The sequence below is a fragment of the Triturus cristatus genome, chromosome 1_2 (assembly GCF_964204655.1).
Source record: "Triturus cristatus chromosome 1_2, aTriCri1.1, whole genome shotgun sequence".
NCBI classification, from domain to species: Eukaryota; Metazoa; Chordata; class Amphibia; order Caudata; family Salamandridae; genus Triturus; species Triturus cristatus.
The window spans coordinates 33,045,284-33,062,575 of NC_140580.1; the positions used below are offsets into that span (position 1 = coordinate 33,045,284).

General features: G+C 44.6%; 1 protein-coding gene across 3 annotated transcripts in view; it reads right to left on the reverse strand.

Annotated features, from left to right (window-relative positions):
• Positions 1-2,776: 2,776 nt before the first annotated feature.
• Positions 2,777-17,292, reverse strand: part of LOC146866687 (uncharacterized) — a 406,500-nt gene continuing 391,984 nt past the window's right edge. For all 3 annotated transcript variants that reach the window (XR_014960462.1, XR_014960461.1, XM_085600275.1), the window contains one exon: positions 2,777-5,161. Coding sequence is in view for 1 of the 3 variants with exons in the window: in XM_085600275.1 (XP_085456401.1) it covers positions 5,080-5,161 (82 nt within the window). In the remaining 2 variants the exon portion in view is untranslated. The remainder of the gene's footprint in view (positions 5,162-17,292) is intronic.

The following is a 17,292-nucleotide window of genomic DNA, read 5'->3' on the forward strand; positions in this document are numbered from 1 at the left end:
TGGGAGCGTGATTTAGGCCACCCACTCCAGGACTCGCACTGGACTTTCTGTTGTACACAGATCAAAGAAGTCTCCTTAAACAGTCGACATAAGTTATTACATTTTAAGTTTCTGTGGAGAATTTACATGTCCCCGGAGAAAATGCACAATATTTCTCCCGGCAGACCACATACCTGCTATAAATGCGGACGCCGCACATTGATTTTGCGCACCTTGTTTGGAATTGTGTTAAAATTGGGGCCTATTGGCATGCAGTGTGCAATGAAATAGCCAAAATGATCAGCTTGGAAGTTGAACCCATACCTGAGACCGCTCTGTTGGGTTATGTGAGTGGAGTCCGCAAGGGGGTATGTAAATTCACGCTATTGCGTTACTACTGGTGAAAAGGGAGATAGCACTTAAACAGGGTTGTAGATCCTCTGCCACAGTCAAAGCCTGGCTACACAGCCTTACTGTAACACTGAGATTTTTGCTACAACCTAGCCTCCAATGTCCCGTCCAAAAGATATCTGGGGTCCTTTCAGAAGTTATCTACTTGAAATGAACGCTGCCCCTGTCTCGCAACAGCTGGATGGGATTGGCCCTTCTGGAGTGGGGTAAACAGAAATAGGAAGGAGAACAAACACCCAGAATGCATGTACCCAAATAATGTTAATTGAATTACGGTTGACAGTTGAGAATCATAATTGGAAGGTTTTAAAATACATGAGTGAACTGGCTGAACACAATTACAGATGCTCGGGATGTATGCTGTCAGGAGACTGAGCTGGGCCGGAAGGTGGACAGGTATTATTATGTATGTAAATTATTTATTTTCATGTTAATGTCATACTTTTTAAATCTACAAACTAACAGTGAGTAACCATGTGCTGCATGTAATATTATGAAAATGGTAAATAAAGTTTAAAAAAACTAAACTTCAAACTGTGTCAAAAAAAACAATTTTCCTTACATTTCAATGATGGAAAGTCCTGGATTCGTCAGGGAGCCACAAACTTCCGTTTCACCTAGCCTGGCTTTCCCCCAAGTCTCCCGATCAAAATGGTACCTCACTTGTGTGCCATGACAGGAAACAGCCTCAAATGCAACATGGACACATCACATTTTCCCAATGAAAACGGACCCTTTTTTCGCACATGTCTAGCTGTGGATTTTGGAACCCTAGATCTGCTGGTACCTAAGGAAACGTAACAAACCTATATATTTTTTTAAACTATACATCCAGGGGAATCCAGGACTGAGTGACTACTAAGGCTCTCACCAGGTTCTGTTACCCAGAATCCCGTGCAAACCTAAAACTTTGTAAAAAAAAAAACTATTTTTCTCACATTTCTGTGATGGAAAGGTCTGAAATTTACGGGAAACCACAAACTTTCACCCACCCAACGTTTCCCCAAGTCTTCCAATTAAAATGTTACCTCACTTGTGTGAGTAGGCCTAATGCCTGTGACAGGAAATGGCCCAAATGGCAACGTTGGCACATTAAATTTTTCCAGTGAAAACTGACCCTTTCCTCACTATGTGCCTAGCTATGGATTTTGGGACCTCGCTCAGCTAGCACCAAGGGGAACCTAGCAAACCTGTAAATGTTTGAAAACTATACACTAAGGGGAATCCAGGATGGGGTGACTTGTGTGGCTCTCATCAGGTTCTGTTACCCAGAATCCCTTGCAAACCTCAAATTTTGTAAAAAAAAAAAAAAAAACATTTTCCTCACTTTTCTGTGATGGAAAGTTATTGAATCTGTAGGGAGTCACTAGCCACCCACCCAGCATTTCCCTAAGTCTCCCGATAAAAATGGTACCTCACTTGTGTGGGTAGGCCTAGTTCCAACAACAGGAAACTCCCCAAAGTTTATAGTGGAGACTTCAAAATTATCGATCGCAAAACGACCTGGTTTTGCGAGGGAGACACCTGAGTTTTTAGTCCCGGGCTCAGCGGCCATCTAGGGAAACCTACCAAACCCATACATTTCTGACCTGGGGGAAACGCTGGGTGGTATGAAATTTGTGGCTGCCCAGTGATCCCACAACTTTCTCTCACAGAAAAGATACGAAAATGTGATTATTTAGCTGAATTCGAGGTTTGTAGGGGATTCTGGGTTGGAAAATGTTTGGAGATCCATGCAAACCGTACCTCCCTGGACTCCCCTGGGTGTCTAGTTTTAAGAAATGTCTGGGTTTGGTAGGTTTCCTGAGAAGGCCGCCGAGCCCGGGACCAAAAAGGCAGGTGACCCCCTTGAAAAACCAGGTGGTTTTGTGATAGACAAGTGTTTTCGGTCCCAGGCTTGCAGACATCTAGGGGAACCTAAAAAACCCAGACATTTCTGAATACTAGGCACCCATGGGAGTCCAGGGTGGTGTGGCTTGCGTTGTTCCCCCAACATTTTCCTTCCCAGAATCCGCTGCACACCTCAAATTTAGCTAAAAAGTCACATTTTCCTCTAATATATTTGTGGGAAAGTTGTGGCATCATGAAACGGCTCAAATTTTCTACCACTAAGCATTCGCCTCAGTTTACCAATAAAAATGATACCTAACTTGTGTGGATGACTGTTAGAAATGGGGGTCTCTAGTTGGCAGAGGTAGGTACCTTTGTCCAAATAGGGACCCTTGCTTCTAGTCAGGGTAAGGGGGATACACTCCTAAAATAACCCCTGCTCACCCCCTTGGTATCCTGGCACGAGCAGACAGGCTTATCTCAGAGGCAGTGTGTAAAGCATTTGTGAACACATACAGTAACACAGTGAAAACACTACAAATGAACACCACACCAGTTTAAAAGAATAAGTATCTTTATCTAAACAAGACCAAATGGCAAAAGTCTACAATACAGTATCAAAAATAGGCTCTTCAATGTAGAAATAGTTTAGTTCAATGCAAGTTGTAAATGCAACACTTTTTTAACAAAGTACCTTAGATGCGTCACGCAAAACAAACAAAAGGGTCGCAGGGAAGGTGATGCGTTGGTTCCTTGCTTCGGGGGAGGTGATGCGTCGGTTCCTTACTGCAGCGCAGGGGAGGTGATGCGTCAGTTCCTTACCGGAGAGGAGGTGATGCGTTGGTTTCTTACTGTGTTCCGGTTACGATGCGACAAGATGGCTCCTCGATGTGATGCGACGATCCGGTGTGATGCGACAAAATGGCAGCTTAATGCGATGCGACGATCCAGTCTGATGCGTGAACTTTTGCAGCCGCACGGCAGGCGCTGCGACAATGTTCTCGGTGATGCGTAGGGACTCGTGTAGACACGGCACGCTTCTTCCCCGTGGCTCGGGATGAGTCGGGTCTCGGTGTGGATGCGACACGCTTCTTCATCGTTGCGTCGCACTTCCAGCTCCTAACGACAAACAGGCTCTAGAGGTCCTGAACAGTAGCAGACACCTCTCTGTAGGTTAGAATTCCCAGCAAGGAAATTCAGGGGAGCTGGTGGTGAAGTCTTTATGTCCCTGAGACTTCAGACAGGAGGCAAGCTCAATTTCAAGCCGTTGGAGATCTTCCTCAAGATGGCAAAGCAAACAGCAAAGTCCTTTTCTCCTTTCCTCGGCAGCAAGTAACCACTACAGGCCAACCCTAAACAGCAAACAGCACAGGGGCAGTAATCTTCCTACAGTTTCTCCGGTTTCTTCTCCTTGGCAAAGGTTCCTCTTGATCTAAAGTTCTGGAGTCTGGGTCCTCCTTTTTATACACACAAATACCTTTGTCTCTGAAGACAGAGAGGGTCTGTACCCAGCCCAAACCAGTTCTGTCCTCCCTGGTGCAGCTTCCTGGCAGGAGGTGGAGACAGCATTGTTAAAGCAGACCTGGCCCAGGAAGATGAAAGGAAATCTCCTCCCCCTACTCTAAATTCAACCCAGGTCCCATTCAGCCCAGCCCTGACTCATCAGACTGCTGGAGCCGCAGCCCTCTCCCAGCTCCTGTCACTCACAAGCCAGACATGCAATACACAAACCTAGCAGAGGCATACTGGATGGTTAGCCAAAAAAACACCTACTTTCTAAAAGTGGTATTTTCAAACACAGAATGTTAAAATCACCCACACTAAAAGATGCACTTTAACATTCTGAGTTCAGGCATATTAAACTTTATTTTCCAATCTTAATCCCTGGGTCAGTTATGGTTATAAGATGTTATAATCAACTTGCCCATTCTGGCCTATGGGAACAGATAGCCTTGTAATAGTGAAAAAGGAAATTGGCTGTAATTCACTATCAGAACATGCCACACACATCATGTCCTACCTTTCACATACAATGCACCCTGCCCACAGGGGTACCTTGGGCCTACCTTGGGGGTGACTAACATGTAGTAAAGGGAAGGTTTAGGGACTGGCAAGTGTGTGCACTTGCCAAGTCGACATGGCAGTCCCAGACTGCACACAGGCTCTGCAATGGCAGGCCTGAGCCACATTTTACAAGCTGCTTCTGTGTGTGGCACAATCAGTGCTGCAAGCCCACCAGCAGCATTTGATTTACAGGCCCTGGGCACACATGGTGCACGGTACTAGGGTCTGACAAGTAAATCAAATAACTCAATCATGAAGTCACTAATCCATTACAACAATTTACAATGGAGAGCACTTGCACTTTGGCACTGAACAGCAGTGGCAAAGTGCCCAAAGCATCATTACCAGCAAAAACAGATGAGGCAACAGCAAAAAGTGGAAGGGAGACTCACGCCAATGGTGCCAAGTCTAGCAATGACATTTTAGGCAATGGCGCTTTAGAGCTGTGCACGTTGCAGAGCCATTTAGGTGGTTGTACAACCAGGAGCTGAGGTGTTTGTTTATTTAAGGTATACTGGTTTGTTTAGCGCACTTTTCAGTGTTTTCTTTGCAGTCTGCACTGTTACAACTCCACAGGTGCTGTGCTAGTGAAAGTTCCAGCTCACGGATATCAGCAGCAGTGGTTCTTGTTGTGTTCATCAGAAGAGTATGGGCATACTGTGGCGGATGAAGTGGCAACATTTCTGGGCTAGCAGTCTTAAAAACATTTTCACCATGCGAGGGAGTTGTATTGACCTTGGTGGAGGTGTGAGGGGGAAAGGGAAGAGATTTGTGCTGATAATACCCCTCAATCCATCAAGGAGCACTGGAAGGCGTGTTGGTAGGGGCTAACTTTGTTCCAAGCACTTCATTAGCACTCTTTCCTACCACCCAGCTCCTACAAAACAAAAACACAAAAAACACTGTAGTGAGACATGACAGGGCCCGTGCTCAGTCTTATTTTAGTTCCACATTTTAGATTGACATTGTTTTTCTAATTGTGACTTTTAACATGCTTTGCACTTACACAATAATGTATTGGGCAAGCATTATACATGCTGTTCATTTCTTAGCAAGCATTATTATCATGTTATTCATACACTCTGTCCATGGAACCCGATACCCTTGTCTGGCTGGATACAGCTCTTCAGCTTTAGAATAACCATAGCATCAGCATTACACCTTTGGCACAGTGCAATTGGAACAGTGCTTTTATTATATAAACAGGCTCTACGCCACATTTATTATATAAACAGGCTCTCCGCCACATTTGGTAGAGGAACACTTTCGCTGGGATTGTCCTGGATGGAATGCGCTGTGACTGAGATGCAGTCCTGCAGTCCTGCTGACTCTGACCCTTATTCTGCAATGGACTGTAGCCTGTTCTGCACAGGCCGGCTTCTTGATACATCACACTCAGGTTTGGGGAGTTAGGCTATCCCAGGGGATCTGGTAGATGGTACTCTCACTATGCTCTTAACATTATAGGTAGTGTTAGGTAGGAGTATAATCATAGTAACGTTGTCATGATTGAACTGTATATTTTTTTCACCACTCTTGTAATGCTGGTTACAATGCTTTTTTTCTTCTGCATTAATAATTGCAGCACACACTTTCTATGAAAGAATGCAATTGTTTTAATAAATGTTTTAAAACCTAAGTTATATCTTTCTTGTATTACCTTGGGCATGCAAAAGTAAACCAACAAAGGGGTAGATCTGTTTTCCATGATTCGTTCGGGAATATTAGTGTGGTCATGTTCGAGGTTGCTGATACCATCTGTCACCCTGGAAAGGTCAGGGATCCAGATGGGATGCTGTGAGCTAACTGGGAACCAGGCCATCATTCACTGACAAATATGTGTGAACTGAGTTCCCGTATTTTGAAGTCTATGTTGTCCAGATACACAGTTCCACTAAATATGTACGAACTGTGTAGTGTGGCACCACCAGCATTCTAGGTCAGACACTTATTTAATGGGTCACCACAGTAGATCTTGCCTGTGCCCAAAGTCTCCTTTTCACCTCATACGAAGACATCCATGATATTTGGGAATTTAATCCTCTTCAGCTTTATAGGAAACACCTATATTAGTCTGCAGGTTGTTCAAGCTTGAACCTTTAACCCCTTGGGTGCGGGTTTATTTCCCACTCTGTGCGGGAGAAATAAACGGTGGGTGGGATTACGATGGCTCCCGGCCGTTGTGCGCACACGCCCACCGTGATGCATGACGACCGGGAGCCATCATGCGCATACAAGGGGTTAAAGAGTACCCCACAATGGCATTTTCCTTTCTTTGAATTCCATTTATTTAATATGGGACAGGTAGTGGTCATTACTCTCAACTGCTAACGTGCTGTTAGAGCATTATTACAATAGCAAGGGCTCCTTGCTGGAGGGTGAGAGGTTACCTTTTTTGGTTCAGGCACACGAAGCATACAGAACCGAGGTATTCTACTCATGGGTTACTTTTCCTGCAGTCAATGGCACTACACTAACATTTCACAACTAAATTCAGGTACAGTAACAAATGCATATAGAGCATAAGAAGACCTAGAAATACCATTAACATATCAGGAACATCACAATTGTTTTCAAGGTGTCCTACCACATCCACTGAACAATATAGGACTTGGTCGTCTCAGCAATGAGATGGCAACCTGGCCAGTCCTAGCCGGCTATACACCATACACAAATTTAGCACCATTAATAGTAGTAGAACTTCATACTCTGTACACAGGTCTAGTTAGACTCTGTAGAAGCTAAACACAATTTGTAGTGAACACAATACCAGCTAACCAGTGAGGACTGTTCAAGCTGTGCAGCTGCAGTTAGCAGCACCTGCAATCAAGCCACAGACTATAAACACAACTATGGGTAAGGTTTCCAACAGATGGGAGGAAATCCCATTCTGAATTGGAAAAAACATATAAGCTTGAAGCAGTGTTTCCCTACAAGGGACCCCAAGACAAAAAAGAATTCTCACAATGTGCCTACCATTTGGTATGGTTCCCCCAGTGGAAGAGTGAGCTACTTAAGGCAGTCTTTGCTGCGATATTTACAATCACACATGGTACACCATCAATTGCTGTTTTGCCTTAAGTACTAAAACAGATACAAAATTAATATGGGCCACCCCTGCCCTAGATTTGGGGATAAAATTAATTGGAAATTTTACCACATGTTACTCAATTATATTTAGTAATATTGAAGAGGACGCAGCTGTGTTGGCGCCATGCCAACATCTCACGCAGGCTCCAATAGGAGGCCAAGAGCTCAAATTACAAAAAATGATTGCTTAAACCTATACATCTATAGGTCAAGATAATTTGGGAGCTGGACCTAATAACCACAGCAATTCTGAAAAAGAATTCACCAAACAGGCACCTGAGAATTCTAAAAAACGCTGGGACAAACAAAAAAATAAAGACAGACCAAAAACACGGGTGGATCTCCACAATCGGAGTCCACTGAGAAGCATTTTAACTTATGTAGCCGTGATACACTTAAACTGCCTGATAAGTATCAGTATACTGCTTCTCATGCTTTTCCTTCCTTTCAGGAATCACCAAACAGATGCTCAGAGTGAGGGGTATGACCAGAGTGCAGGCAAGAAGAGTATGTGAAACAGAGAAAGGATTCACAATGCTCAACTTAAATCATCATTAAAAAGGAAGACAAAATGCCACAGCAAAAACCCTAATTCAAAAAGAAGAAAGTGGTAGTTATTTCCACCAAACATGCCACACATATTAATTACACCTCTTCAGAACAAGACGTGGGTACTGACACTGCTGATCAGAGGTTACGATAGTTCAACAGAATCAGCAAGAGTTTCTGGCTGCTAGAGCGATTAATTAATTTATTCAGGTTGAAACATCAAATCAGCGGGTCAGCCCTCCTGGCAGACTGGATGATTTGGATATCCAAATCGAGAGTGACATTCTGCATACTATTAAAGTAATATTCTGGGAATATTTAACAAATACATATGGCATTCTCTTGGCTGAAATGGATTGGTTGCGAGAGTTTGTTAGAAAAGTCTTACAAGGGTAGGACATCATCATACCTCCCTTCTTTGTTCTTGTCCTGACATTAGCAAACAACCTATGCCACAGAATGGGCTATTGCACAAGCCCCGGAATTATACATACATCATGTAGTCAGGGATAAGGACTTGTCTTATCACAATAGACCCATAAGGTCCAGCCCACAAGTGCAACCCAAATGATTTATTAAACATGAAGCTAAACACCTGGTTAGGGAAATTCTCTTACAATTAGAGGCTGCAGCTGATGTCCTAGATTGCAAAACCTGCAATGGACAGAGCGTTTCAAGCTCACCTTGTCTCCACTGTGTGATGTTAGGTTTTTACCAAGTGACCGTATGAAGAGAGCCTATATCGAGTGGCACAAGGTGAAACCATGTGAGTTGGCAGGTATGGGACAGCAGCACCCCATGTTGAAAAAGATGTAGAATCATCTCCCCCCTACGGAGTGAATCTAGCTAAAAAGAGACACAGGGCATAGGAGTGTACCCTATCAGACTCATTAATTTGCTATGCGTATGTTGTTTGTATTTTAGAGACTGCTTGTAGGTAGCATGTTCCCTCATCAAGCTTTTGCTGCTTGTGAGTGGTGATTTTGTGCTCTCGCCATTGTTGGTCTCCTCTGCCCTTGTTAAATAAACTGCTTCCCTCATGTGCACAATGAGCTTGAGTCGGCAGGTGTGGTCCTGCAGCAGCACTGCCCTCTCAAGTGTCGGCTCACAAGGATCTGCAGTGGTCCACAAGCTAAGCCTCCTGCACCCTGAAGGGGCATCAGCAATTTATGTAGTGAAATTCACCTTAAAGTCCATCCATCCAGGGTCAGACTGGGACAGAAAAAATCCCCAGGCACCAAAATAAAAGTGGCCCCCACTATGAATCTGATTGATAAGAAAGTGGCCCACATTTGGAAATGGAAACAGTGTTTCGCTTGCAAAGACACTCTGTATAGCTGTTTTGTAAGGTATGGGAGACTGCATGGATTTATGCTGCCTTCAGGCAACTTTCTTTTACTCATGAATCACAAGAGTGGGGTGCATCTATTGACAGAACAAATTATTCCTATTCCTAACTCCTTGTCCACAGGTTATTGGACCACTTTTGTGTCAAAAAAATATTTTGAATGCGTTAGTCTCACCCACAGAATGTGGCATGCTTCATCATTGGCCGCCTCATCCCACCCTGGTAACATGCAGTACTTAATTTGGCAAGGTGGTTTCCGGTGCTCGGCATCAGCAGTTAATTGTCAACACTGGCACTTATGGAAGTCTGCCTCATGATGGAGCTGTTGATGTAATTTATAGATGAGGACAACAACTGTTGTTTGGAGTAGTCAGATTTGTCACACTTGTAGGAGTGTGATGTACTTGAGTTGTTACTGTAATCGGCAGTGCTGACAGAGGCAATGGGCGATGTAAGCATAAGTGGCCTCCTGACGAGAGCCCTGGCACTTATTTATTAACAAATTAAGCACTGGTAAGACGGTACTACCAGGACGGACTTGACCCCAATTAATGGAGGAGTTCTTAAGATACATTATTTTTTGGGATAGTACAGGGATCCAGTTTATATTAAAAATACTTTAAGGTATACCACAGGTATATTCTTTTAATATGTGCTACCTCAGGTATGATTTTAACGTGAATAAACAAATTACTAGATATTTAGGGGTACCATGAACCCATCATCCTATGGAAGTGCTGACATGTTTCTGGCCACTCTAAGGACAAGATTACTGGTCAGGGGCATTCCTCAGTGCTAAAAGAATTCTAATTCTAGGAGTGTATGTTAGTATATATATGTATCTATTGGAAAAACAAGAATATCCTAGCTCTCGATATTTGAATTGTAAGACCCTATTTAGGGATACTCGTTGCTTCATGGTCTGGCACGGGTGGACCGGGCCAGCTTTAATACCTATTATCTACCCTCATGCCAGTCAACCTGCTGAGTTCTTGAGTAACCTTAGGAAACCCTCTGCTGAGTTCTAAGTAACTTTCTCTGAATTTCTGTTCCTGGTTTCCGCGTCTGTGCCGGTTCCTCTCTGTGTAACATGGAGAGGAGGTGGCTTCCGGCACGTCATCGGATAGGAACATCATGATGCAGCCTGGAGCTATTTTTGTCCCAGCCCACTTCAGCTAAATGCCAGCCTGGCCAGCCATGTTGATTGCAACCCTGTCCTCTCCTGCCTGATCACAGCACTTACAGTCTGACCTCTGTGGACCCTTGTGCCTGTGGAAAAAAGAACGATTGTACAACACAGGCTATATATAGCAACAGTCCTACCCAGCGCCACCATTGTACAAAACTGCATTGGACTGCAGCAGCGCTGGTCAGGCCTAGTGCTGCACAGTACAGTCTGCGGAACTGGCATAGTGTATAAACCAACCAGTGTGGCCAGACTTTGTGCAGCTCTGGCACTGTACGCACTTGTATTGAGACACTGCATGGCATCGACACTGTACATCCGTGGCAGTGATCTACGGGACATGTATTCGTGATCTACACAAGCGCTGTATCTATCAGCCAAGGCACAGAACAGGCGCTGCACAGCACAGGCTTGTGCAATGCAAGCATTATGCAGCCTGGGTAGTGCAAAACGCGTATTGGCCTTGTACAGATTCGCACCGCAAAACATGCATTGGCAACGCACAATCTTAGCATCGCACAAGTCAGTGACTGGAGTCACTAGTGTTGCATATAGCAGACATCTTGCACCCGAACATGGCGGAGCGAACAGTGCCGAACACAGTCCGTTTATAGGTAAAGCTGTGTGCTGCACTTATACCGTAAAACACAGGCTTTGTACAGCATTAGCATCGCACAGTCCTGGCACTGCACACAAGTGTCATATACCGATGACGCGTTACTTATCACAAGCACTGGGGGGACTGGTATTGCACAACATAGGAGCTATATAGCACTGGTACTGTCCAGAGCAGGCGCTACAGAAGCTGCTCAGTGCAGCACAGGCGTTGTTGTGCAGGTTTGGTTTTGTGTAAAACACAGGCACTGTGTGGAATAGATAACATTCCAAGCAGGGAGTAAATAGAAAAGGCATTATACATATTTATTTTTCTTAGCAGTTTTGTGCACAAACCTCGCACAAATGACTCAACAGTAGTGAACAACAAGCATTTGCAATGCAATAGGTCTCGCATTTACGCGAGTTTAAGCTATTGGCATTGTTAATGACAATGCCTTTTATTTATGTTTTAAAAAACAAAACAAAAAAGGCATTGTCATTTACAATGCCAATAGCTCAAACTCGCGTAAATGCGAGACCTGTTGCATTGCAAATGCTTGTTATACTTCGGTTTGGATTTGTGTCAACCACCTATTGAGCGCGCTATTTTGCTTTCCGGAGGTCTCCTTCCACACCTGCTGATCCTGTTGGCGTTTCTGGGGGCCTCGTGTATACTACTCATCCCCGTTTCTCCTTTCAGGAGAGCTGGTGTGTGTGTTTCAGACACTACCAGGGCTGCACAGGCCTTTTAATGCACAGGGCATGTCTCTGGAGGGCTGGGGCCCTTGGGAAAGGCCGCTTGTAATGCTTCTGTCACTTTCTCCCGGTCCCCAAGGTTAATTAGATGAGGCACAGGGAGGCTTCAAGGGAGAAAGAAAGAGTGCGGGAGGTAGAGAGGAATATAGATCAGAGAGGAGAGGGAATGAATGAATGAACAGATGGAAAGAGGGGCAGAGAGGGAGAGAGAGAGACAGACAGACAGAACGAGCAGACAACAGGACAGAGGCTGGTTTCAGCATTTTTGCCCGGGGTTGATTTAGATTTCCCAGCCTGCCCTGCACACTCCTATGAGTGCTAGTCACAGTGCTGCATTCCGGGCAGCATAACCCATTTGCCTTGCAGCCAAGGAACTAAAGAGAGTTCTGTGGAAAACGTGTTTGTCTGCTCGGTGACCATGGAAACAGACTGCGCCCTGTGGTACCTGTTTGTGTGGTGCATGTTTCACAGCTCTCCTAACAGTTATCAGACACTACTAAACAACAAATACAATGAAGAGATGGAACTCCACAACCGTAGTAATGAGCGCCCAGTTGAAGAAAATGCTGCTATAGCAGCGTAAAAGACGCTAGTAGTATACAGTGATACCTTTCATCACCATTCATTTTTTGACAGGTGGGAACGCCCCCCGGAAGTGACGTAGGAGCCGGCAGTCCCGCCCCGGAAGTCCCGCCCCGGAAGTCCCGCCCCGGAAGTCCCGCCCCCGGAAGCCCTGCCCCCGGAAGTCCCGCCCCCAGAAGCCCAACCCCTGGAAGTCCCGCCCCGGAAGTCCCGCCCCGGAAGTCCCGCCCCGGAAGTCCGGGCCCTGAAGGGGGGCAGATGTAATGTGTGCGCCCCCTACCCTTGAAATGGCGGCGGTGCAGGTGTGTCATAGGCGTAGAAGGGTGGTCAGGGGAATGGCTGGGGGTAGCTGCAAGCCACCCATCAGGGCCTACAAGGGGTGTTTAGGGTTATGGGTTGGTTGAACAGAGACTTACTTGTGTGAGCCATGTTGGTTGGGCAATCAGGGGCATGTCCGGGCATGTTCAGCGGGTGGTAGCGGCTGTAGGTTGGTGTTGTTTGAGCAGCGGCGATGTTCATCTGTGGAATGGGAGCCCTAGAGTGGTGCTGAGTCTTTTTTGGGGTAGGCCAAGCCCCCAAGGAGGCGTGCCTAAAGCATGCAGGCTCGTAATTGGCAGACTAGGGTGTGGGGGCGTAGCCACAGACAGCCAAGGGCTGGATTTTCAATGTCCCCACAGGAGGCGGGAAGCTAGACTGCCAGTTTGCTGATTCAGTAATTTTTCCGCCTAATTTAAAAAAGTCTGATGTAAAATGCCAGTAGTTATGAATTAAAAAAATAAATAAAAACCAGCCAAGGGCAGGAATGCCAATGTCCCCACAGGAGGCGTGAAGCTAGACTGCTACTTTATAGGTACAGTAACTTTGCCGCCTAATTTTAAAAAGTCTTTGATGTAAAATGACAGTAGTTATGAATGAATAAATAAATAAATGAATAAATAAATAAATAAAAATCAGCCAAGGGCGGGAATTCCAAAGTCCCCACAAGAGGCTGGAAGCTAGACTGCGAGTTTGCTGGTGCTGTAATTTTAGCGCCTATTTTTTAAAAAGTCTCTGATGTAAAATGACAGTAATTATGAAAATAAATAAATAAATAAAAATAAATAAATGTTAAGTCAAGTCACGGACCTGGTATGTGTGATGTCGCAACCCTAGACTGTGAGTTTGCTGATGCAACAGTATGCATCACATAGTTTTAAAGTCTCTGATGTAAAATGATACTAGTTATGAAATGAATATATAAATAAGACATGTTTATACAACTGCGGCTTCTCTCTACGTTGGAGTGGGGTATCAGGGCTGATAAACATGGCAATCTTGTAAAGCATGTGTCTGGGTTTGGTAACATGGCCATGCATCGTTTTGGAACGGTGAAGGGTGCTGTCACAGCCCGGATAGGGTTGGATAGAGCAAGTTCCACATAAGAGGCGGCAAACCAACCAGTCATGGTGATATAACAGGGTAAAAAAATGCTGCTGCACCCCAGAAAGAGCAGGATGAAACACTGCTCCACAAGAGGAGGCAAACTAAAATGTAAGTTTGCTGATGTAACATTTTCAGCGCCTACCATGTGTAAGCCACCCCAATAGGGCCTAGTAGGGGTTGTTTAGGGTTATGGGATGCATAAGCAGAGACTTACCTGTGTGCGCCATGTTGGTTGGGGCAAGCCGGGACATGTCTGGGCATGTTCAGGGGTAGTTGCCGCTGTAGGTTGGTGTTGCTTCAGCAGTGACAAGATGCATCTGTGGAATGGGAGCCCTTGAGTAGTGCTGGGGTATTTTTGGAGGTAGACCAGGCCCCCTAGGAGGCGTGCCTAATGCATATGGAGTTCCTAAGTGGTAGACCGTGGTGCAGGGCCTAGCCACAGTCAGGCAGAGGCGGGAAGTCCAATGCCTCCACAAGAGGCGAAAGCTAGACTGTAAGTTTGTTGGCGCAACAATTTTACCGCCTAATTTTAAAAGTGACACTAGTTATGAATAAATAAATGTTAAGTCACCGAGGCTTGAAGGGGTTGATAAGTATGACAATTTTGTAAAACATAAGTTGTTGGTGCAACATTTTTCACTGCCTAATTTTAAAAGTCTTTGCAGTAAAGTGACACTAGTTATGAAAAGTGAATAAAATAAAATAAACAGATGCTATGAAACTATGACTTCTTTCTATGTGGGGGTGAGGTGTCGGGGTTGATAAGTATGACAATTTTGTAAAACATAAGTTGTTGGTGCAACATTTTTTACCGTCTAATTTTTAAAAGTCTTTGCTGTAAAGTGACACTAGTTATGAAAAGTGAATACAATTAAATAAACAGATGTTATGAAACTATGGCTTCTTTCTACGTGGGAGTGTGGTTAGCAAGTTTGCTGATGTAACAATTTCACCGCTTAGTTTAAAAAACCGCCTTAAAAGAGTGCTAAGACACAAAGAGGCTTCTACGTGGGGAACGAGGTGTCAGGGACTGATAAACATGGGAGTCTTGTAAAAAGTGGCGCCGAGGGCCTTGTAATATGCACAGTCGTGATGTTCTTAGATGGGACAGTGCGTGAGAGGTCGGTAAAAGTATGACATTTTTAAGGCGCGCATTTTACACCTTTGGAGTGTGCAGAGAAGAAAATTGAAATGCAACACGTAAACTCTTTTTCCATGAGTTTGCCGCCTATCTAGGACACGACGAGGCTTCTACGTGGGGGGAGAGGTGGCATGGACTGATAAGCATGGGAGTCTTGAAAAAGTGGCGCAGAGGGTCTGGAAATATGCACAGTCATGATGTTCTTAGACAGGGAAAGGTCGGTGAAAGTATGACATTTTTTAAGGCGCGCTTTTACACCTTGGGAGTGTGCAGAGAAAAAAATGAAATAAGGACGTAACTACACTTGCACTCTAAAATTTGTTGGAGCACCTAATTGTATCTTTGCGGGTAAACAGGCTTTGGCAGAAGACTACAGAGTTAACATGGCGCAGAGGGGAAACAGCCACGCTGATGAAACAAACTCTATACTTAATGTAAGTAGCTATGGATTTTGTTTTTATTTTATAAGGCAGTTCTGGTATTTGTTTAAAACTTTAGAAAAGGAATAACTGTAAAATAAGCATGCATATAGTTATTATTGTAGTACTATGTAATAGAGACCTAACAGCTTTAAGAGGATAAAAATTACAAAATAAAACAATGCCTTTTATGCACATACCTTAAGTGTTGGTGGTCTTCAGGATATGTAGGAGATGGTAGGGCCGCCCCAAATCCGGCATCTGCTGCATTACAAGGGGCCAGTTGTGGTAGGTGCACTGGCTGCTGCTCTGCGCACTTGTTCTACCCCAGATACTACATTTTATTGACTGCTTGCCTTCCCCTGCTGCACCTTCTGGGAGCACACTCCTCAGTATACTGATACACAATCTTTACTTAACACAGCTAGCATTCCAGTACTTGCAGTGCTGGCTATTCTCAGTCTTATACTGTTGTGGGGCAGTGCAGTAATGTTATTGGGAAATCGACAATGACAATACTTCCTATCAACATTCTATGCATTTTCGCATCCATTTGCAAAGACTATTGAAGTTTTTAGGGTGAGTGTGCCATGATGCTGTTAGTCTAGTCCATTTGTATTACAGCAGCCAGGATACAAAGTGCACATCAGAGGGCTCAGACAACACCATTGCATTTAACAATTACAGACGTGGCATTACATTCCTCAGCACACTGCCATTGTATCCCCTTGGCACCGCTGATAGTCTCCTCGTGATTGTCTTCTGTTCAGTCGATTGCTGTATTGACAACACTGTTTTATTGTAGTTTTACTGATTTGATTCCTTGGCTCATGGATACACAGGTTTTCCTCTCTTGGTCTCAGTTGCAAAAATTGTCCTCTGTAGACCATTCTTCGCAGAGGTTAATTTGTAAACAAATAAGTGCTGGGGTTCTTGTCAGGAGGCAGCTTGCACCAGCCCATTTCTCCTGTTAGCACCGCCTAAAACAGAACCAACTACCAACCACGAAAGTGGGGAGAGGATGTGAATTAAGGGCCAGAGTTGCTGACTTCAGCGCTGGGGAACCAGGTTTAATCCACGGCATCGGCTCAACATCCTGGGATTCTGGGCAAATCACTTAAGCTCCCTATACATAAATGAATGTGTCCTTAACTGGTGCTCATGAAAAGCACTGGTGTTGAAGATTAAGTGCCGGCTGAGCACTGGCTCAAATTAAGCACTGATTCTTCTGCTTCTTTGTGCTAGAGCTAAAACATACATGAACCTGTCAATCTGTGGAAGCTATTCCTAAATGAAAGTGCCTTGAAGTACATGTGCTTAGGCATGAGGACAGAGCCATACTCCCCATACACAGAGTATACTCCTTGTGTTGTGCATTCCCAAAGGTGCCAACCAGTGTTGAAAGAAAAACACAAAGTTCTCTTTGTCCACACCTATGTCACTCACAATTACCAACAAAGGGTGCCCCGGGTGTTGGAACTAGGGGTGCAGCAGGTGCTTGAGCACCCCCAGATCTGGAAGGAGTTAAGAAAGGTGATGGAAAACAGTGAAGCCTTTCAATCTGTGAAATTTTCAAACAGCATTAGCAGTGTGCTCAAACACAGTGAAAGATCAACGAAATTAAGGAGAGCCCACAGAAAGAAGGTATGCCACTCTTGTGAGGGGGTGGGATCAGATTACAAGAATGAGGCACATGAAAGGCACCAATGTAACTAATAGCTCCTTTTTAAAGTTCGCCAACATCGCAAACAAGAATCATTTGAGTCTTTTAATTGGGGAATGTGGAGACAGGCATGTGTTAAAGTAGGGTGGGAAAACAAACCAATCCACAAATTATTTTACCCTTGCATGTATGCATGGCTAAAACCACTCTGGTTTATTAATGGTCTCTTCTAAGTAACTCATTTCTTTAATAATT